The following is a 21,875-nucleotide window of genomic DNA, read 5'->3' on the forward strand; positions in this document are numbered from 1 at the left end:
TGGTAAGTAATTTTAGGAAACACAAAACATAAATGTGAGCACACTACTCCAATGGCTTCCCATCACATTCAGAATTATTCCTGAATGCCTTGCCATGAATTTAAGATTCAGTAAGACCTGGGCTCTGCTCACTTCTTCCAACCCACATCCCTCCACGCTCCCTCTCACTCGCCAAACCTTCCTTATTCCTCCTATTACCCCAGCACCTATATATTGCTTTCTAAGACTTGATGGTAAGAGTTAAGAATTCTACTCTTAACAGTTAGAGCAAATTCATGCTACTAGTGGTAATCCCAGCAAGAATTTGCCCTTGTCTGCACCAAGGCAGCTCTTCAGCCAAATGTGAAATAAGAATTGTGTTATCTATACCAAAAGTGTATGTGAAAAATCTATTTTCAATCAACAAACCCATTTTCATAATGTAGGTGCTATAGCAGCATATTTTTATGTCTTATACTTCCTGGTGCCTCGATTAAGTATCACATTCAGTGACATTACAATAACCTCAAACTTTCAAACACTTAATTCACTGAAGAAGCATAATAGACATCTTTCATTTCATTCTTTTTCCCCAGAGGAAAACAGTGCTCTTTGCCAAAACTTCTACATTATATCCGTAAATAGAAAACAACCATATCTAATCCCAATCCTTCTACAAACTGCTTCACAGTAGATTACTAAAATGGCTTCAAACCTTTTGTGCTTCAGGTTCTTCAAATGCAAAAAAGTGGGGTTAACAGGGCTGCCTCACTGGGCTGTTGCAAAGCAATGACTTCCAGGAGCAGTCAAAAGTATCAGGTGTTACATTTTTCCCCTTCTGTGGCTACTCCCCTTTTCCCCACCCTGGGTTCTATCTATTAAGCTGAAAGAGAAACTGCCTAATTTCTCTTTCGCCTGGCAGCCCCTGAAGGAGACTGGCAAGATGCAGGCCAACAGGGCAGAAGTCATCCAGAACTGCAAAGACTCTTGGCAGCGCATCTTCTGCAAGTTTCTAGCAAGGGGCACTTCATACCCCTGCTTCCCACCCTGGGGAGGCACTTAGCACAGGAGGTAGCATGGTGTGAGGAGGGCTGGAGCCCAGGTTCTGGACCCAGATTGGCTAGCTGACTATACCATTTTGGGTAAGCCCTGTGACTTCTCTGGGCCTTTGCCTCCATGTGTAAAATAACCAGGTTGGGCTGGATAGATGTGGAGGACCTCCCCCTTGCAATAGCACCTCAAAGTTTCCACGTGAGTGAGGCTCCCCCGGGATCAGAGATTCACTCACAGGTGAGTTCAGGATGAGAAAGAGGACAAATGACTTTCTAAACTAAGATGATGAGATATGAGGCATTTTTAACACGTCACAAAATAAGATGAGAAAATTATTATAATGAGCCAAATAATTTTATTTTATTTTTTTACTGTGAGCTTTGAATGCAACTCTCGTTCTAATTTTGAAAGTGAGAAATCAACAGGTGAACCATCCGGCAGCTGAAGGGGATTAGCAGAACCACAGACCAATTATGAAGTGAGATTATACACAAAAACTGCTTTCAAAAGTTTTAAAATTACCCTAAACAACATGAAATGCAAAGTATTAGAGAGTAGAATATAGACCAAGCATGAAATAATAGGATCCCACACGAGGATGGCTGCTAGAGGAAGATTTCACAGTCTTGGTACTTTCTGAGTTTTGAACTGTTCCTACCTAGTCAGTAAGTTTTCTAAAATTTTAAATTAAAAAATATTTTTTTAAATAAAAGGAACACCCAAGCCCTTACCTCTGCCTCTTCCCTCCTAGCAACCACCCCAGAGAATCCCAAAAAGGTACTACTGCCTGTAAGCTAAGCTTCCAACTTCAGAACGAGCTGGAGGCCCAGGGTGGGATTCTTGGAACCATGTGAGGCTGAGCGCTAACTTGAGAAATCCCTTTAGTAACATTAATTATTGTTTCATGGGAACAAGCTACATTAATCTCATTTCCTTTTGTTAGGGCTACATGAATCTCCACACCCAATCTGGCAGCTCAGGAGAGCTGGCTTAGAAGCTCTTGGGGTATCAAAGGCATAGTTAACCATAAATTTAGTAGATCAAGAAAGTGCTACAGCTGAGACTTAGAGACAGAGCAGCTATCCCCTCAACCCTGGACCAGTCAGAGCCACACTTCATTCTGAAAAGCGTATTTTAAGTGGGATACTGAAAAACTGTAACGTGTTTATAGAAAAACTACCAGGAATTACGGCTAGGGGGCTCAAAGCCACATGCTATGGTGGGGCAAGGGAGTGGGGAGGGAACAAGAGATGTGAGGCTCACAGACAAGACTCCCTTTCAAACTCTGAAGGACTGCCTTAAGGGAAAGAGATTACATTTGTCCTGCGCAGCGCACTCAGGTTGAAGCAAGACCTGTTGAAGGAAGCTGGAAAGTTATTTTAGCTCACACTAAGATGTAATTTGGGGCCAGGCACAGTGGTTCACGCCTATAATCTCAGCACTTTGGGAGGCTGAGGCGGGCGGATCGCTTGAGCCCAGAAGTTCGAGACCAGCCTGGGCAACTAGGCAAAACCTTGTCTCTACAAAAAATACAGAAAGTTAGCCAGGTGTGGTGGTGCATGCCTGCAGTCCCCATTACCCAGAAGGCTGAGGTGGGAGGATCACCTGGGCCCAGGAGGTTGAGGTTGCAGTGAGCCGTGATCATATCACAGCATTCTAACCCGGGTGACAGAGTAAGACCGTCTCAAACAAACAAACAACGATGTAACCTGGGCTCAGCAGAGCTTAGCTAAACGTAATACACTCCAATTAGGAGTTCTAGCCCAAGCTAGGCAGTGATATGGGGCAAGGTGAGGCAGAGGAGGATGACAGAGAAAACGTGAACCCAGATATGATGCTAGACAAACGTCCGAGTTTCTCCCAACGCAGAAGGCTGTTTGTTAACCAGCTCTTCTCTAGGACAGGAATAGATGTGCAAAATGGCTTCAATAGAAGAAAATTAAAGTTAGTCATAATCAAGAATAGCTGAACTTGATTTGAGCAAATCCCTAAAAATCCCTTTTAAAAAGCAAACCCCTCTTGAAAAGGGGATCAAAACCTGGATCTAGCATATGTGCACCAAGTACAGAGGGTTAGTAGTTTATAAAGTTCAGAAAAGCTTTCATATTCAATTCTTCTCTTGGAGATTCACAACTTTATTAACACACTAAAGGCTCTAAAAAGACACCAGCTTAAATTTGTTTCAAAGAAAACACACCAACTAGGGGAGTGGGGAAATATTTAGCACACTATTAACATGACCAGGCCCTACCCTAACTTTTCCTTTGATTCCTGTTTGGGAAGCGGCAAGCAAAAATACAGTTGAGTACACGAGCAAGGAGAAATCACAAAAGCTATCTGGTAAATCCTACTGGGAAAACAATGGGTTCAGATCTTTCATTCTGTAACCCCTTTTCTGCCTCAGATCCTCTGCATGTGCTGTTGCCTCTACTTATCTGTAGAGTGTATATGATGCCACTTCTCTAAAAACTAGGAAGACACTACTGTGCGTAAATAGTAATGTATGTTTACATGTACCATAGAGGTAGCTGTGGATGATGATGCTTCTGTTAACACTGGTTACTCCAAGAAGTGAGAATAGGGCAGGTAGTAAAAGAATACAGTAACTTTTTCTGCATACAACTCCTTTTCTAGGCCATGTGTGTTATTTTTACAATTAAAAAAAATAGAAAAAAGAATAAAGCGAATGTTCCGGCTTTTGACCTTTCTCAGCACACACACTGCCAGGAAGTGAGCAGGCCGCTACGAACCCTTGAGTTTTCTGGTGCCAGTCAGCATGGATGAGGTTGGAGGTGTGTATGACAACCCGGAGGCCTTCTTCATAGAGCAGCAGCATCATTTTCCTTTAAAAACAGCAAAGGATCAAAAAGCATTAATAGTACTTTCAAAATATGTAATACTTTCCAATGCAAATGTAATATATAACTAAAGGAATTTTTTTAAACTCTCATATTACCCAAACTTAACATTTAATAATTTCCCCTTCTATACATTACCATGATGAAAGTCTGCCTGAGTGATAGGTTGAAAACCTTTCAAAAAGGTTGAGTATTTGGTGGTAAAAGAACTTTCACCCCATTCTGTCTACCTGGTCAGTCCTGGCACTTCACATCCCTGCAGCCTAGCCCCTTATTATCTATTCAGCATCACCTGTTACTACTAGGCACCATGGGAACCTTATCGTCTGGTGTCTGAGATTCAAAGCATGGTCAACAACCTCTTGCTGCATCATGGCTGGCATTTTTTAAACAACTAAAATAGCATAAATTGGTATACTGTATATATTTAATTACTGGTTCATGAAATTTTGTTTTGGCACAAAGTTATGTTAGTGCATAATACACTGAAATGTAAAGTGTATTTCTTATTATGAGTTGAAATTTTAAGAAGTTTAAAAGATGCTTCATTACCATTAGTGGTTTTTTGTATCCATAGATGCCACACTTGTCAAGTGTGTTATCTGGGCTTGGGGTAAGTCTTGCCTATTCTTCATCAACCCAAATCAGACCTAGTTGGGTCCACTCTTTTTCCATGTGACCTCCCCAGACCTCTAATCGAGCACATTTCTCTTATTTTAATTGCAGTGAGAGAGAGGGAATAGGATACAGATAAAAGCTTTCCATATGAAGTCTGAAGACCTGACCTCCAGACTTTGTCATTTAGAAGCCCTTTGACCCTAGGTAAGCCATTCAATGTCCCTAAGCCTCAGTTTTCCACTTGTATGTCTAAGGATCAACCCCACTTCACGACTGTTGTGAATGAAATGCAAAAACACATTTTGCTACCAGGCATGGTGGCTCACGGCTGTAATCCCAGCACTTTGGGAGGCTGAGGCTGGCAGATCACCTGAGGTTAGGAGTTTGAGACCAGGCTGGCCAACATGGCGAAACCCCATCTCTACTAAAAATATAAAAATTAGCCAGGTGTGGTGGTGGGCACCTGTAATCACAGCTACTAAGGAGGCTGAGGCAGGAGAATCACTTGAACCTGGGAGGCGGAGGTTGCAGTGAGCCAAGACTGCACCACTGCACTCCAGCCTGGGTGAAAGAATGAAACTCTGTCTCAAAAAAAAAAAAAAAATTTGTTAAATGTGAAACACTCTCACCTGTACATTCCTATGTACTCTCACGGTACACAGCTTTATTTTCTAATCTAATAATGGATGATTTTTATCTCCCTGTTGTTTTCAATAGGATTATTTCAATATTTCAGGAATCTAAGTTCTCTCTCTCCAACTAAAGTGTCACTTCTCACGGCTGTAACTCTGTCCTGACTTATTTTATCATTTCTATTGAGGCCAAAATGCTACTTAATACTTACTGATGAAACTCAATTCACACATGGGAAAAAAAACTGAACCACCGGCTCTCTCCAAATAAACAACACGAATACTATCTGGGCAGGATGAAATTATCATAAAAAGATAAGAAAAAGGATATGAGGACAGAAAAGAGAATGAGATATTTAGCTCTTGCCAAAACGAGAAATTAACCCAAGCTGGCAAACAGTAAATTAATGCAAAGCTGGAGAAATGACAGCTGCTGAGCCATCTTCTTTCCATTTGTGAAATGTACTCCCTGAAATCTGGGCAAATTTACATACACAGTTGCCAAATCAGCAGCTGATTGTAATTAAGAATAAGTCAGTTATGGATTCATGATAGAAGGTTTACAAATATTTCCATTAGTCAAGACATCGATTATCAGGCAAATCACACACTAATGTCAATGAATGCTATCAAACAGAATTATGAACTTGAGAGTAGCCATATTCATCTTTTCATAGACAAAATGGTAGTGTTAATAAGGTCACAATTAAAAATGGATAGGAAAGGGCGAGGAATGAGATCTCCCTTGAAGAATGCTGACCTGCCATATTGTCTGCTAAGCTGTAGGGCAGCAAAAGGGACCCAACCCAAATACACAGCTATTTCTGCAAAGGGGGAAGAGAACTAACATATGGCAAGCACCTCTCTGCCAGGTGCCATCCTAGAAGCTCTGTCGTATGTTATCACACCAATCTTCACAGCAATCCAGAAAAGGAGTTATTCTCATTCTACAATTGTGGAATCTATGTCTGGACATTTAACAGGGATTATCCAAGGTCACAAACTGGGCCAGCAGAAGAGCTTGTTGGGATCACATATGCCCGATGCCAGGGCACTCCTTTCACCACACATGGCTTCACAGGGCTGGTGGCTGCAACGGTGAACACTTCATGCTACTGATACAGGGGTAGGCAAGGTGGGGGAAGACATGGCCTTGGTGGGAAAGAGGACTGAATGATGCATGGTGGGGGCCTGGCTATAGATCTTAGTGGAAAGAAGCATGTCTTGCCCATCCTGTGGTCTGCCACTAGCTACTGCCTGGATCTGGATATTTGACATTCAGCTGCTTTGGCTTTCTCTTTCCCCTCTATCGATTCTTGGAGCCATAAGAATTAACTCTGCTCCTCTAGAAAGCTCTAGAGGAAACCTCCAAAGAGCTTTCCCATTCTAAAACACTGAGAGACAGACCACAGGATTGCATGGCATCCAACCGAAACTGGACAGAGCGGGGCTTGTGTGCCAAAGTGTATACAGTCTCAAAGACTGCCTTGTTCACTGTTTCTAGCTCTACCCTGTGAGGTGGGGAATGCAGTTTATACTCCATCACTATGATCTGGAAGGTGACTCTCCTTTTCTAATTCACATGTTTGTTTGCTTCTCTCACCAAAGAAAAAGCCATAAGAATAAAAACTCTATACTCTCTTGAGCTGTGTCAAGAACAGAGTAAGTATTTAATTCCTAAAACATTTTAAAAATAGGCTAGGTGCGGTGGCTCACGCCTGTAATCCTGGCACCTTGGGAGGCCGAGGTGGATCACCTGAGGTCAAGAGTTTGAGACCAGCCTGGCCAACATGGTGAAACCCCATCTCTACTAAAAATACAAAAATTAGCTGGACGCAGTGGCACGCGTCTGTAATCCCGGCAACTCGGAGGCTAAGGCAGAAGAATTGCTAGAACCTAGGAGGCGGAGGTTGTAGTGAGCCGAGATTGCGCCATTGTACTCTAGCCTGGGCAACAGAGCGAGACTGTCTCAAAAAAAAAATTTTTTTTAAAATAAGCAACTAGAAGTAATTTCAAGACACGAGCTCAATCTTCTACAAAATACTGTCATTTCAACAAAGTGTAAACTACAGATACTTAATTGGGAAAAGTTCAATTGTAATTACTTTCCAATGGCATTTTTTGTTTGTTTTTGAGACAGGGTCTCACTGTGTCGCCCAGACTGGTGTGCACTGGCATGATCTTGGCTCACCACAACCTCCGCCTTGCAGGCTCAAGTGATCCTCCTGCCTCAGCCTCCTGTGTAGCTGGGATTATAGGCACGTCCCACTATTGCCCAGCTAATTTTTTGTATTTTTAGTAGAGATGGGGTTTCACCATGTTGGCCAGATTGGTCTCGAACTCCTGATCTCAAATAATCCACCTGCCTTGGCCTCCCAAAGTGCTGGGATTATAGGCATAAGCCACAGCGCCCAGCCTCCTAGGCATTTTAAACTCTGAATTAAGAGCTCTTGGCCAGGCATGGTAGCTCACGCCTGTAATCCCAACGCTTTGGGAGGCAGAGGATGGTGGATCACCTGAGGTCAGGAGTTTGAGACCAGCCTGGCCAACATGGTGAAACCCAGTCTCTAATAAAAATAGAAAAGTTAGCCAGGTGTGGTGGAAGTGGCCTGTAACCCCAGCTACTTGGGAGGCTGAGGCAGGAGAATCATTTGAACCCAGGAGGTGGAGGTCGCAGTGAACCGAAATTGTGCCACTGCACTCCAGGCTGGGCAACACAATACTTCTGGTTGCTTATTTAAAAAAAAAAGGTTTTTTTTGAGACAGTCTCGCTCTGTTGCCCCCCCCCCCCCAAAAAAAAAAGCTCTGTTGAGTTTAACCTGAAAAGTATGTGTGTAGGGGGTAGGGGGTGGTAGTGAATGGACCAAAGGAAACAATAAGGTAAATTTTAGCAATGAGCATACAAGAACAAATTTAAAGCTAAAGTTAATGCCAGCACAGGGACTCATGCCTGTAATCCTAGCACTTTGAGAGGCTAAGGCAGGAGGTCTGTTTGAGCCCAGGAGTTCAAGATCAGCCTGGGTCACAAAGTGAGACCCCTGTCTCTACAAAAAAATTAGCTGGGCATGATGGCGTGTGCCTATTGTCCCAGCTACTTGGGAGGCTGAGGTGGGAGGATTGCTTAGGCTCAGGAGTTGGAGGCTGCAGTGAGCTGTGATCATGCCACTGCACTCCAGTCTGGGCAACAGAGTGAAACCACATCTTGAAAATATATATATACACACATACACACACACATATATATATAAATTAAAGTTAGAATAAATAGGTTCTATTCCTGTCTCCACTACTGGCCCAAGGAAGAATCACATACCTAAACCTGGGCCTCAGTTTCCTGATCTAGAAAATTAAAAGGACAGACCAAATAATTTTTATAAGAGCATTAAATAAAAGAATAGCTCTCCCAGGCTCAGCTAAGCATCACTGTGCTAGATCCAAGGTGGGCCTACCATGCTCAGTCTTTCCTAAGAATAACCGTGTAATGGACAAATGACAATGCTTGAGGGGTTCCCCCATTTCATAAAATTGCTTACGTGTGGTGTGTTCCAAATGCAATATCCAACTTTGCCTAGGATGAAAAAGAAGTCATTTATTTAAAAACAACTCACTAATATCCATATCTACTGGAAATTACATTAGAAAGCAATCAGGCCAACCTTATTTTTTTTTAAACTATTTCTACTGACCTCTACTGGACAAGCCGTTGAATAACAAGACAGCTTTTATAATAGCATCTGGGGACGCTCATTAAAACAAACAAACAAACAAGACATAAATTTTGTTACCCAGAATGATTCAATATACACTACATTTTTAATTACAGTAATTAGGACTGAGAAGCCTAATTTCTGTAGTTGACCAAAAACTAGTAAAACAAGTGAGACTCTATGCAAAGTTTTAGATATTTGGCTTATACAGAAATTAATGGTACAGTTTTCAGAGAATATTTAAAAGAAACACTGAAGGCTGGGCACAGTGGCTCATGCCTGTAATCCCAGCACTCTGGGAGGCCAAGGTGGGCGCATCACGAGGTCAGGAGATCGAGACCATCTTGGCTAAAGCGGTGAAACCCCGTCTCTACTAAAAATACAAAAAAATTAGCCGGGCGTGGTGGCGGGCGCCTGTAGTCCCAGCTACTCAGGAGGCTGAGGCAGGAGAATGTTGTGAACCCCGGATGCGTAGCTTGCAGTGAGCTGAGATCGTGCCACTGCACTCCAGCCTGGGTGACAGAGCGAGACTCTGTCTCCAAAAAAAAAAAAACAAAAAAAAACACTGAAAGTGGTGGCAACATAAAGACTTAGGATGTCAAATTAAAATAGAAATGTTCTTGTATTAGCATAGCAAGTGCTGAAAATAAAAACATATGAAATCCATTTTCATGTTATAAAATGACACCTTTACAAACTAATGGAGGGTATGTATAGAGAAAACATTTTATCCGATACCCACTAATGCCAGATCTTGGTTAAGCAGAATATGTCACAAGATGCAGGTTATGAAAGAGTTTAAATAACCGTAACAGTTTCACAATTAGGAATGCAGTACATGGGCTTAAATCCTGCCTTCACAACTTTCTACGATCCTGGAAAATACATCTAACTCTATGCCTCAGCTTTCTCCTCTTTAAAACGGTACCATTCTGAGATCCAGAGTTGTTAGGAATGAGCTCACACATGTAAAATGCTGAGGAACGGGGTCCTGCATGCAGTAGGCACTCTACAATCGTAGCAATCACTACTGCAACCTCTCCCCACTACCTACCCCAGCCTCCTTACCACACGACGTGGGTGAAACTTTGCTGGGGGCAGTAATGGGCAACTGGCATACACAGGTGAGTTACAACACAGTCCCTATTTGGAGTGGAGATGCTCACAGACCAGCATGTATCTGTGCACTCTGGCCACAGAAGAAGTGCAGGGAACTCTATTTCATGTCTTCAAAATTACCAAATGAGAAGGAAGACTGCCACTCTATAAAATGATATTTAGCTGAGAAAGAACAATGGTGAAGAGACCTGGCTTTTGTTTAGTCTGCTACAAGTTACATGCTTCTGGGTAAGTCTAAGCACAAAAAACAAGAATAATAGCTTCAACAGATATTGTTTACTGGGTGCTGTTTCTGGGCTAGTGCATCAAGTCCTTTAGTAAACTCTAGGATGAACAGCATCAGCAATCAATTTCAAAGATAAAGAAATTAGGTGACAAGCCAGTGACAAGCCCAGAATAAGTGTTGCAGACTAAACACTTGTGTCCCCCACCAAATTCATATGTTGAAGCCCCAACTTCCAATGTGACTATTTGGAGAGAGGGACTTTATGTAGGTAATTAAGGTTAAATGAGGTCATAAGGGTGGGATCCTGATGATCCTGATCCAACAGGACTGGTATCCTTATAAAAGAGCTGCCAGACAGCCTGTGTATCTGCCTTCTTCCCTCTCTCTCATGAGGACACCGTGAGAATGTGGCCATCTGTAAGCCGGCAAGAGAGCCCTCACCTGGAACTGAACTGACTGGCACCTTGATCCTGGATTCCCACCTTCCAGAACTGTGAGAAATAAGTGCCTGTTGTTTCAGCGACCCAAGTCCAAGAAAAGTCACCCAGGTAATTTCGTTATAGCATCCAAGCACACTAATACACACACACAGAGCCGGGACTGAGCCCAGGCAGTGTGACTCGGACCACCACAAGGTCTCAATGTCTGCCCTTAGGTCCCACGTTTGCAAAATGGGAGTGTCAGCAGCCACCGACTAATGTGTCTCAGTTTAAATGACCCATGTTGCTAGAAAAATACTTTATCTTACAGACAAGGTACAAAGGTGTTTCAAGACAGCAGGAGAAGGACACAATCCTGTACGTCAGCTTAGAGTTGGGAGCTTCTTCACAGCTCCTTCCAAGAGGTTTGGAAGAAGCGGCTCACTATGCCCTCTGGTGGCCAGCCTGGAGCACACTATCAAGCACAGGAACCACTCTCCTAAACGAGTACAGGTAGGTAATAATTTGAAAAAGACTTTATTTCCATTCATTTAGTCACTGGTTTTCAGAATTTCTGTGTCAGTTTACTTTCTGCCCACTATAAGGTTTGATGGGAGCGATCCTACTGCCGTCTAACCTCTTATGTTGCTGGAAATAGAAGCAAAACAATGGAATTTTGGCAACTGCTAGGCAAAGGCACATCTGTGGGCATGAGATGAGCCCATGTTGGACAGAAGGCATTTTAAAATGACAGCTCCATAAAGTGCAGTGGGTTAAATCATAAGGAAAATGTTGTGAGGTATGTTTAAAACTGACAAGATTGAGCTGCTGTACTGTATTAATCTTAAAAAAATACAAATATATCACATATAGTTGGAAAAAGAGTGATACAGTGTGAGTTGGAATTCTTACATCTTTGTGGATGGGGAAAAAAGACACTAGAAGGAAAATGAGAAAAAAAAAATCCAAAAAGTATGTAATTCACTCTGTCTCTGTACTCACAGAGCAGAAATCTTTTGCCAATTTCACTAAGCTAACGATAAGGAAAGAAAAGGGCTATAAAAAGCATCTTTCGTGTTTTCTCATAACGAACTAATACAGCCAAAAGAAATAGGAAAAGGTGACTATCACACCAGCTACTTCATAACCGCCATTTCTATAGAAAGTAGTTATCATAAATGTGAGAAATTCTTCTGTATTCCTTGTTTTCCTTTCTACTTTGCATGTTTCTTGCTCAAAATGCCACATGTAATAGAAGATCTTTGTGGATGATGAGTCTAAATAAATGGGTCCTAATGGAAGTCCAAGACTCACTGGCCACGCTGTATGCTAACTGCAAAGTATTAGAACAAAATTATGGGACTATATAAAGAAACTGGGCAATAACCGTTTTTTGGCCTTTGATATGGTTTGGGTCTGTGTCCCCACCCAAATCCCATCTCAAATTATAATCCCCAATGTTGGAGGAGGGGTCTGGTAGGAGGTGACTGGATCATGGGGGTGGACTTCCTCCTTGCTATTCTTGTGATAGTCAGTGAGTTCTCGTGATATCCGGTTGTTTGATAAAAGCATGTAGTTCTTCCCCGTTCTCTCTTCCCTCTTGCTCCGACCAAGTAAGATGTGCCAGCTTCCTCTTTACCTTCTGTCACAACTGAAAGTTTCCTGAGGCCTCCTCAGCCATGCTTCATGTATAGCCTGCAGAACCGTGAGCCATTAAACCCCTCTTCTTTATAAATTACCCAGTCTCAGGTATGTCTTCATAGCGGTGCAAGAACAAACTAATATAGCTTTCTTTTCTGCTTTGCTTTGGTCCTAGCAAACCAAGTGGATATGCCTGTTATAAGACCATTTAATGTCTCCACATTGGACTTAGATCATACACAGCATACGACTCACATAGTTTCCTAACAGTTTTTTAAATCTATAGGTCTCTCCTGTTCAGACCTTACATGCAACTGATGTGAAAAAAAAGAATTACGGTTGAAGGACTACCGTTGAAGTGTCAATGGCAGCTAATATAAGTTACATAAGGTGTCACAAAAAAACTACAAGTTTTAAGTTGCACTCACAGGATACTCACAAAAAGAAACCCACAGCCACTGAACTGCATCCAGAAGACCTGTTCAGTGTTGGAACCCAGGTTTCGACAGGCATACTGACAAGCTACATGCAACCAGTGGAGCACTAGCAGGTTGCAGGAAGACTCAGAATTCATAGTACACTGAGTAAAACTGAAGAAAGAGAATGTTTGAATCAGAGAGAGAAAACTGAGACAGGACAGATCACTTTAGATATATGAATCACTGACATGTGTAAGATGAAAGACTTACTTATTTGTGTGGCTCCAGAAGGGGAAAATTAAGACCAATGAGTAGAAATTAGGAGGAAGACTTCAGGCCCACAAAAAGAAAAACCTTTCCAACTCTGAGGAGTACTACGAATGGGATGCTCTATCTCAGGAAGTGTTTAAGCTGAGGCTAGACAAGTATCTATTGATGACTGATGCTGGAGAGAGGATTTCTGTACTAGGTGGGAGGGTGGACTAAATGTCTAAGTTTCCTTCTAACTCAGACTACACATGCTCTTCAATGGCAGTAAGTGGTTTACCTGGCAGAGAGAGATGTTCTCGTAAGGCTTGGCCTGGGCATGGAGGTGAGCCTTAGCCTCTCGCTTATCACCATGCACAAGCAGGATTGGCTTCTTCCTGAAAAGAGAGCATTAGTATTTAATATACATCATTCATGGCTGGGCACGGTGGCTCACACCTGTAATCCCGGCTCTTTGGGAGGCTGAGGCAGGTGGACTACTTGAGGTCAGGAATTCGAGATGAGCCTGGCCAACATGGTGAAACCCCGTCTCTACTAAAAATATGAAAATTAGACAGGCGTGGTTGTACGTGCCTGTAATCCCAGCCACTCCGGGGCTGATGCACGAGAATCGCTTGAACCTGGGAGATGAAGGCTGTAGTGAGCTGAGACTGAGCCACTGCACTCCAGACTAGGTGCCAGAGCAAGACTGTCTCAAAAATAAATAAATAAATAAATAAATAAATAAATAAAAATACACCATTCATGAAGCTGGACTCGCCTCATTAAGGAATGTTAACTTCCTTATCACTCGATATTTGTTTCTGGTCTTTGTAGTGAGTGAAGACAGGGCTAACACAGAGCAGTGATCAGCTTGTTCATTTACCAGATACCTTTATAATGGGGCTACATGGCCTGATCCTGCAGCTCTGTTGTAATACAGAGGGGTAATGACTCAAGAAAGTCCTTGAATAATTATCTTCTTTGGCCAAAAAGGGCACATAAGTAGCTCTGTGTTAAAATATTTAAGTCCAAATAAATTAAAGATATATAATTATTATTATATAATATAGTGCTTTTTTCTTTTTCTTCTTTTGGACGACACAGTGGATTCATTTCACACCACATCTATATTCACCAAACTCCTCCTGTGTGCTATGTACTGTGCTATACACTGACCCAGGATACAACAGAGAACAGGCCCAGGCCCAGGCCCACAGCATGACGCAGCTTCACTAATGAGTGGTTAGATGCCTATGAAACAGAGCCCAAGCTATGTTGAAAATGCTGTATTTTTGAATTACAAATATAATATAAAAACACTCTTCAAGAATACATTAAAAAGGCTTTTGAAGGATTCTTGATCTTTCTGATTAATTCAAAGCAAGATAATACTTAGAAATAAGCATATTTCTACAAGCTCTCCCAACACAACAAAAATTGGATATAAGCAATCAAGCAAGATAAACAACTGAGCCACTTCCACATTTATCAATCACACTGCAGAATGATGCTCTACCACTCACAAAGGAACAACAATCAACTAGAGAGAAACATCATAGAAAATGCACTTCCAGTACTAATGCCTCACTACCTCATGCTCAATAGCTTTATTCTAACATGACAGGTAAAATAAAACTATGAAATATGCACCTGTGATTTTTAGAAATTAGGTAAGAAAAACAGAGAATAACGTAAGAAACACTCGTGCATCTAGTACCTAGAAATAAAAAATGTTACATCAAGTCATCTTATAAAAAAAGATGAAATATGACTGATAGAAATTGAAGTCCTCATCAATTCTTTCAAATTTATTGGTTCTACGACTTATTACAAAAAGACGGCACCTGAAGAACAGCATACTGAGGTATAAATCCTTATGATCTGAATTTTTCTACATACAAATTCTGGATGTTACTTAAACTTAACATTTAGGTCACTCCTCATCCTTCTAAGGCTCGTAATAGCCTTCCCAAGATGCATTTGGCAATAAGGGGATGCAGGGAGAAGAAGGACACTTTTGCCCCTTTAGCTAACTGAGAGTCCAGTGGATACTGTATTAGTGTGCCAGGGCCTCCTCCAAAACAAAGTACCACAAACTGGGAGGCTCAGACAACAGAAATATATTGTCTCACAGGTCTGGAGGCCAGAAGTCCAAGATCAAGGTGCTGGCAGGATTGGTGCCTAAGGTATGAGGCGCATCTGTTCCAAGCCTCTCTCCCAGCTTCTGGGAGCTTGGCTTGTAAATGGCGTTCTGTGTCTTTACATGGTCTTATCTCTGTCTCTCCACCCAAATTTCTCTTTTTATAAGGACGCCAGTCATACTGGATTAGTGTCTCTCCCAATGCATTCATTTTATCTTGATTACCTTTGTAAAGGCTCTATCTCCAAATAAGATCACATTCTGAGGTACTGGGGCTTGGGATTCCAACAGATCTTTTTTGGGGTGGGAGAATTTAACCTATAACAGATACAACAAAGGAACTGTAGTCTACACTTTGCCAACACTCTAAGGGGGTGACAATTTGATTTCAAGGTCTTTAAGGGAGGAAGAATAGAAAATGCCAACGTGACACCCAAGGATACTACTGCCAGGAGGAGCCAAGACAGAAATTGCTTGTTGCCTCCAGACAGCCATTCTCTCCTCCTTCCCTAACAAAAGGCTAATTCAGGACAAGGTGAGCTAAGCTAAAAGACATTTCTAGCCTCTTTTAGAGCTAGTTAGCATGCAGCTGAGCTCTGCTCAATGAAACAGATGCAGGTGTTGTGTGGGATTTCCACGAAGGCTACTCAGATGGGCATAGCTGGAATGTGGGCCTTTTTGTCCTTTTCCTCCTTTTTCCTTCCTGCTACCTGGAATAGACAAGTAAGCTGGAGCTCTAGCTGCCATACTGGGCCATGAGGTGACTCTGAAGACTGAAGTCGCACACCAGGATGGTGGAACAGAAAGGGTAGGTGGATAAGTTTTTGAGAACCCCAGTGCCCCCATCCAGACCATAAATGTTTACCATTTGAAAGTATCAGGCTGGAAACAATTTCTGTCTTATTTAAGCCACTGTTATTTTGAGTATTCTTTTAGATGCAGCTAAAACTAATTCCGTGTGTTACAGGTCAAAAATAAAACAAAAAACAAAAAAAGCCCCAAGTGCCAAAGCTGCTTGAAAATTTTAACAGTATTTTATCTACTGTTAATGTCAAAGGTTTCCACAATCTGATGCCCTAAATGTACCAAGAATTTTGAGGACCCTGACAATCATTTTTTCTTTTGTGTTTTCCTCCATTCTACTTGCTGTTATGGGAATCTGTCCTGTAAATGTGTTAGAAACAGGGAAGGGTGGCACCTCACTGTGTGATGCCCTATTTGGTCTGTATTGCCTAATATGAGGCTGAAGTGCAGGCAGAAGGCAGAACTAAAAATCCATCACCTCCAGAGCCTAGATAAGGGAAGGCCATATGTATAGCCTCCTTTCTTCATCTCAGAAACACAAAGGGATCCTCAAAACAGAACAGCATTGATGTGCTACAGAAAGCATGGCACGCTGGCCGCATGTTGGCATGTTCACAGATCTACAAGGTATGTGGAGACGGTATTTTCCTTCATATTAAGACTGGACATAAAGTTCTGTTATTTGAGTTAAAGCTTGTCCTTATCTACTTCCTGAAAGATCACAGAGGAAATGCTAAAATCTGTAAAAAGAATGTGTAGGATGAAATTGATCAAAGAATGCTGTTTTCCCAATATAATTTAATGTCTGTATGATTTTAATGGTTTCAAAAGAAAAACTCAAAAAAAGATGGGTGGCTTTCACCTGAGAAATACAAATCTTAGGTGTCAAAGCCCCCTTACAGTTTATGGTGGTGCCTGTCACCCTGTGGAACTCACCTGAATTCTGGTGGATACTGTTTTACGAGCCAATCCACGTCAAAGCAGTAGTTAAACTAGATGGGAGAAAAGAAGAGTAACTAAGCCATGGGTAATTCTGCCAAACAGTTCATAAGGATAATTATTTGGTTATTACATTTAAGGAAACTTTAAAATAGTGATACATTACATGTATTATTTATAAACCTGGAGGGTTATGCTGCAATACTAATAAACCTACAATTTATCTTAAATGCATGGTTAAAAGAACCTAAATGGAGCCAAGTACATGAGATAACAGGTTCCCAGGAAATTATCTCTGCATGTGTTGGCAGCATCTGTACTTGTCTGCAGGGTGTTATTACATTATGTCTAATGGCCCTGAGATTAATTTAAATAAAAGGACTTATAAATTTACCCCTTTTCCCCTAGGTGATTATAAAAAGACAGATACTGGAGAAAAAGATCCCAGGACTTTCAGAAAAGAACGTTTCCTTTCAGGCTAACTTATTAGCTAGCTTTGTACACAGCCACCTGGGACCAGACATTCACTAGGCTTCTAACAATTAAATCTTAAATGCAAGTTCTGTACTGGTCTTACCCGTGGAGGCTCCTCCCCACATCTGGGTAATCCTGGACTTAGTAGCTCAATTGAGCTAACAGGGCATTTGCAAATGCTCCCCACCTTCCAAATGGAAACCAGGACTTTTGATGCCAAACCAAACGTAAAGGAAGCCTGGCTTTCTTCAGGGACAGGGCCCTTTGTTTGGACCATTTACTCGCGGGTCTGGAGCATTACATGATTTATCAAGACCAAGGGACCAGCTCAGTCCGGAAGGAGCCATTGAACATGAAAATTCACATTTTTCTAAATCAAATCAAACTTGACTTGGCCTTCACTACTCTATCCATACCTCCCCACTCTGCACCAGAGTTAACTCAGTCCCATGAGTTAATCAGTGTCCCACTCTAGTCTTTCAAGCTGGAATGTCCAAAGTGACATCTTGGCCAGTGGAGCCTGACTGAGTCAGATGCTCTCCTGATAGTGACATCCCCATTCTGTTGATGGCCATGGATCCCATTACTGTGGCACTTGAGCCAGCCTCCTGATATGTGCCATCTCGGTCTCTGAACAGGACTGAGACCCCCAAACTGCACCTCTCATATTTTCTTATGGAGTTGTTTAATTACCTGTCTACTTTCACCCAAAGAAAAAACAGTTTAAAGGTATACTTACCTGAGCTGAAGAAACAAGCGTCCCAAATAAAGGAGATAAAATATCTGAGAAGACGAAACATAAATTAAATACACACTTGCAAAAATCCTCTAGTCGTAATAATCACTACCAACTCATTCAACAGTCACTGACAATCAAGATCTAACTCAGAACACAGTAAGCTAAATACAAAGTCTACAAAGTCAGACTGTAATGTTCCATAAAACTAAAAGAAATTTTCCCTACAGTATTTAATGTTTATCATATATTCTTTTATAAAACAATGCAAAATTAAAATCTACAACTTCAGTACTGAATGACTGATCAATTTTAGAAGCTCAATATGGACAATAATGATACATATTCTTTTCAGATCTCTGAACTTCTACCTCCTCCAAGTACCCATTCAAGTCCCTCTCTAGGAAACCTCCCAACTCAAGACTAGAAAAACTTTCTAAAAAGATTTTATAAACCTGGACAGTTTAGAAGGACTTTCCAGAAAGACTGGAAAGCAGTTGCGGCCTGTGAACGAAAGGACAGAGGCACCCACAATTCTAAACTCACATTCCTGGTGTTCCTGGTCATCTCTAGGGAAGTCCCACTTTATACCCACTCAAGCTTTACATCAGATAGGTTGGAAAGCTCACTTCTCAAACCACACCACGAGAGAAAGTACACGATCATCATGACCTTCCATTACAACAGCCACACCTGCGGAGACCTGTTAGGTGCCAAGCAGCATTCTTGGCACTTCCCATGTATTACTTACTCCTTATATCCATTTTCTAGATGGGGTCTGTTATTCCTATTTTATAGAGGAGAAGCCTCCTTAGGAGGCTGCCCACACACACACAGCTAGGAAGGGGTAGAGTTGGGGTTTGCACCTAGGCTGTCGGGCTCCAGCACCTTCGCTCAAACCCACTAAACTACCTCTGAGAATTAAGACTGGGCTCATTCATTTGGCAAATATTTACTGAGTGCCTCCTATCTTCTGGACATTGAGCTAGATGCTGGGGTAGAAAGATTTTCAGAGAACAAAAAAATCGTAAGGAAGTTTCTACCTTATTGGGAGAGTTGCAGAGATAAACTGCAAATATTCTTCCATTTTGCCCCCACCAGCACGTATTTCTACCCTTCTAAATTTTACCCATCTTCCAAGGGCCTTTTGAAGTCCCCCTTCCTCCATGAGATCTTCTAAACCATCTACAATTATGGCACATGGTAGAGTGCTATAGCAAACAGCATGGATTCTGATGCCAGAATGTCATTACCAGCTCTACGACCTTGGACACTTTTCTAAAGTGCAGATCCATCACTTATCCAAGGAAGACAATCGTAACATCTACTCATAAAACTGTCGTAAGGATTAAAGGAGAAAATATATATAACAGCTCCATGACATGTTACCACAATATCTTGGTGCTAATAGCCAGTTATTTTATTATGTAGAGCAAAACTTGGCAAAATTCTCTAAGTATTTGTCAATCTGTCTCAAACAAACAAAAAACTTGACAAAGTACCAAGATAAGAGATTCTCAAAAAGAAAACAACCTGTAGAACACTCTACAGTATGGAATACTCCAACATGTATACATCACACATAATATACAGTTATATACTGGATATATATAAAAAAAAAAACCACTAGCGACAGTTAACATTACTATTCTTAAATATGGGACCGGAAAAAAATCTGAAATAAGGGTAATACTGTTTACTGTATTTGCCATGTGAATATATTACACCGGTCACTTCATGTATTTGCTCCCATTTTTCTGCATTTCCAGTTTAAAGATGAGCAAACTGAAATTCAGAGAACGTTAGGTCCCGTGTTAACAATCCATATGGCAAATGAGTGGCAAGGCTGGAAAGCAGATTCTAGAGCTCCCGGTATTCCCCCTGCAAATGCTCCCTGAGGAAGAAGGAGAGTAAACTAAGGCCATCTTTTGATCCATAACTGAAACATCTATTTGTACTCAGGCACTGTTTTTTTTCTTCTTCTTCTTCACCAGGAACCAAACCCAGGCTTTTAAGCAGTGGTTCTCAAACCTGAATGGGCAGTAGAATCCCCTGATGGGCTCCTGAAAACACAGCATGCACGGTCTCACCCTCAGTCTGATTTAATGAATCTGGAATGGAGCCTGAGAATTTGCATTTTAACAAGTTTCAGGTGATGCTGAGGCTGCTGGTCCAGGGCCCATGGAGAACCACTACTGTTGTCAAGTATTTGCTACCTTGTTGATAAACTGTTACTCATCAAGCTTAATCTTAAAAAGTTAAATAGGCCGGGCGCGGTGGCTCAAGCCTGTAATCCCAGCACTTTGGGAGGCCGAGACGGGCGGTTCACGAGGTCAGGAGATCGAGACCATCCTGGCTAACATGGTGAAACCCCATCTCTACTAAAAAATACAAAAAACTAGCCGGGCGAAGTGGCGGGCGCGTGTGGTCCCAGCTACTCGGGAGGCTGAGGCAGGAGAATGGCGTAAACCCGGGAGGCGGAGCTTGCAGTGAGCTGAGATCCGGCCACTGCACTCCAGCCTGGGCGACAGAGCCAGACTCAGTCTCAAAAAAAAAAAAAAAAAAAAGTTAAATAATGCTAAACATGGTGCTAAGTGATACAAGGGGTTGAGCTACAAGGTTTTGAGAACACACGCTCTGTCTGAGTTAAGTAAACAGTCTGCTGTCATACTAATGCACTTGCCTATCAAGAATTCTTTTCCTGAAAGTAGTTAAGAACACAAAGAAGAGTTCTCAGAAATCATTCTAGGCTGCCCTCCTTGTTTCATGGAGGAGAGACTCTCAAGGGCAATTCAACAGCTCCTTGACAACCAGCATCCTCTTACCCTTGATGTGGAGGGCTCCGGAGTTATACTTCGGCTTAACTCCGGAGACTCTAGTGAGGTAAAACTGGAAGGGGTTCCCTTTATCCAGCATGTCCCAAATGTCCTGGCCCTCCCCTGATGTCTCGTACTCTTCCTCCTCTTTGAGCCTGTGGCAGGTGGGAGGGCCATGATTTTCAGTTCTTTGGGCAGTGCCGTCACTGGGAGCTGAGATGTCTTTCTCCTCTTTGATCACCACTTTCTCAGCCTGCTTCTGCAGCATTTCTGGCTGTAGCTCATCATCACTGCTGGACAGACACCAGCCTAGGTCCTCCTGGGAACCGCTTTTCTGCCTTTTGGGAGGTAAAACTGAATCTGTATCGCTGAATTTCACAGGTGACATTTTCCTCTTGTGTGCGGCTTTCCGGGCCTCGGAACAGGTATACCTGGGCTCATTTGCTGCTCCTTGCAGAGAAGAGGTAGACGGCTTGTCTGGTTTTGGCTTTTCTTCCTCACTTTCATCACTACTGGATATGGTCCACCTCCCATAATCGCCTTCCTGAGACATTATACTCCTGGAAATGGAAAGTGGAAACGTCAGCATTTCCCATTCATCAGGGCATTGGCAAAATAACTTCATTGCTCTCAACTTCCCTATCAGATGAGCTGACACCTTCCAGAGGCTGACCACCTACCATCAGCTGCTTTTTGGGTGTTTATAAGCACATTACCAGAATCCACTATCAGATTCTGCCAAATTACAAGCAAAAGTCCTGGTCACCTTTCTTTCTTCTTCCCTTTGTTTTCCTTCTTTTTTTTGAAACAGGGTCTCACTCTGTCACCCAGGCTGGAGTGGTACAGTGGTTCAATCTCAGCTGACTGCAACCTTTGCCTCCTGGGCTCAAGCAATACTCCTGCCTCATCCTCTGGAATAGCTGGAACTACAGGCGGACACCACCACGTCTGGCTAATTTTTTTTTCTTTTTTTTGGTAGAGACAGGGTTTCACCATTGTTGCCCAGGCTAACCTTGAACTCCTGGACTCAAGAGATCCACCCACCT

The 21,875-nt window shown here is 42.2% G+C and overlaps 1 protein-coding gene across 4 annotated transcripts in view; it reads right to left on the reverse strand.

The window, feature by feature from the left end:
• The window catches only part of LOC105467567 (tyrosyl-DNA phosphodiesterase 1), a 97,575-nt gene that overhangs the window by 68,165 nt on the left and 7,535 nt on the right, over window positions 1-21,875 (reverse strand). For all 4 annotated transcript variants that reach the window (XM_011717273.2, XM_011717271.2, XM_011717270.3 and 1 more), the window contains exons 2-7: window positions 20,839-21,389; window positions 18,017-18,060; window positions 16,801-16,856; window positions 13,219-13,315; window positions 8,674-8,708; window positions 3,783-3,875 (exon numbers count right to left, since the gene is read on the reverse strand). In XM_011717273.2, coding sequence (XP_011715575.2) covers window positions 3,783-3,875; window positions 8,674-8,708; window positions 13,219-13,315; window positions 16,801-16,856; window positions 18,017-18,060; window positions 20,839-21,382 — 869 coding nt within the window. In that variant the 5' untranslated portion in view covers window positions 21,383-21,389. The remainder of the gene's footprint in view (window positions 1-3,782; window positions 3,876-8,673; window positions 8,709-13,218; window positions 13,316-16,800; window positions 16,857-18,016; window positions 18,061-20,838; window positions 21,390-21,875) is intronic.

The sequence above is a fragment of the Macaca nemestrina genome, chromosome 7, assembly GCF_043159975.1.
Source record: "Macaca nemestrina isolate mMacNem1 chromosome 7, mMacNem.hap1, whole genome shotgun sequence".
Classification (NCBI taxonomy): domain Eukaryota; kingdom Metazoa; phylum Chordata; class Mammalia; order Primates; family Cercopithecidae; genus Macaca; species Macaca nemestrina.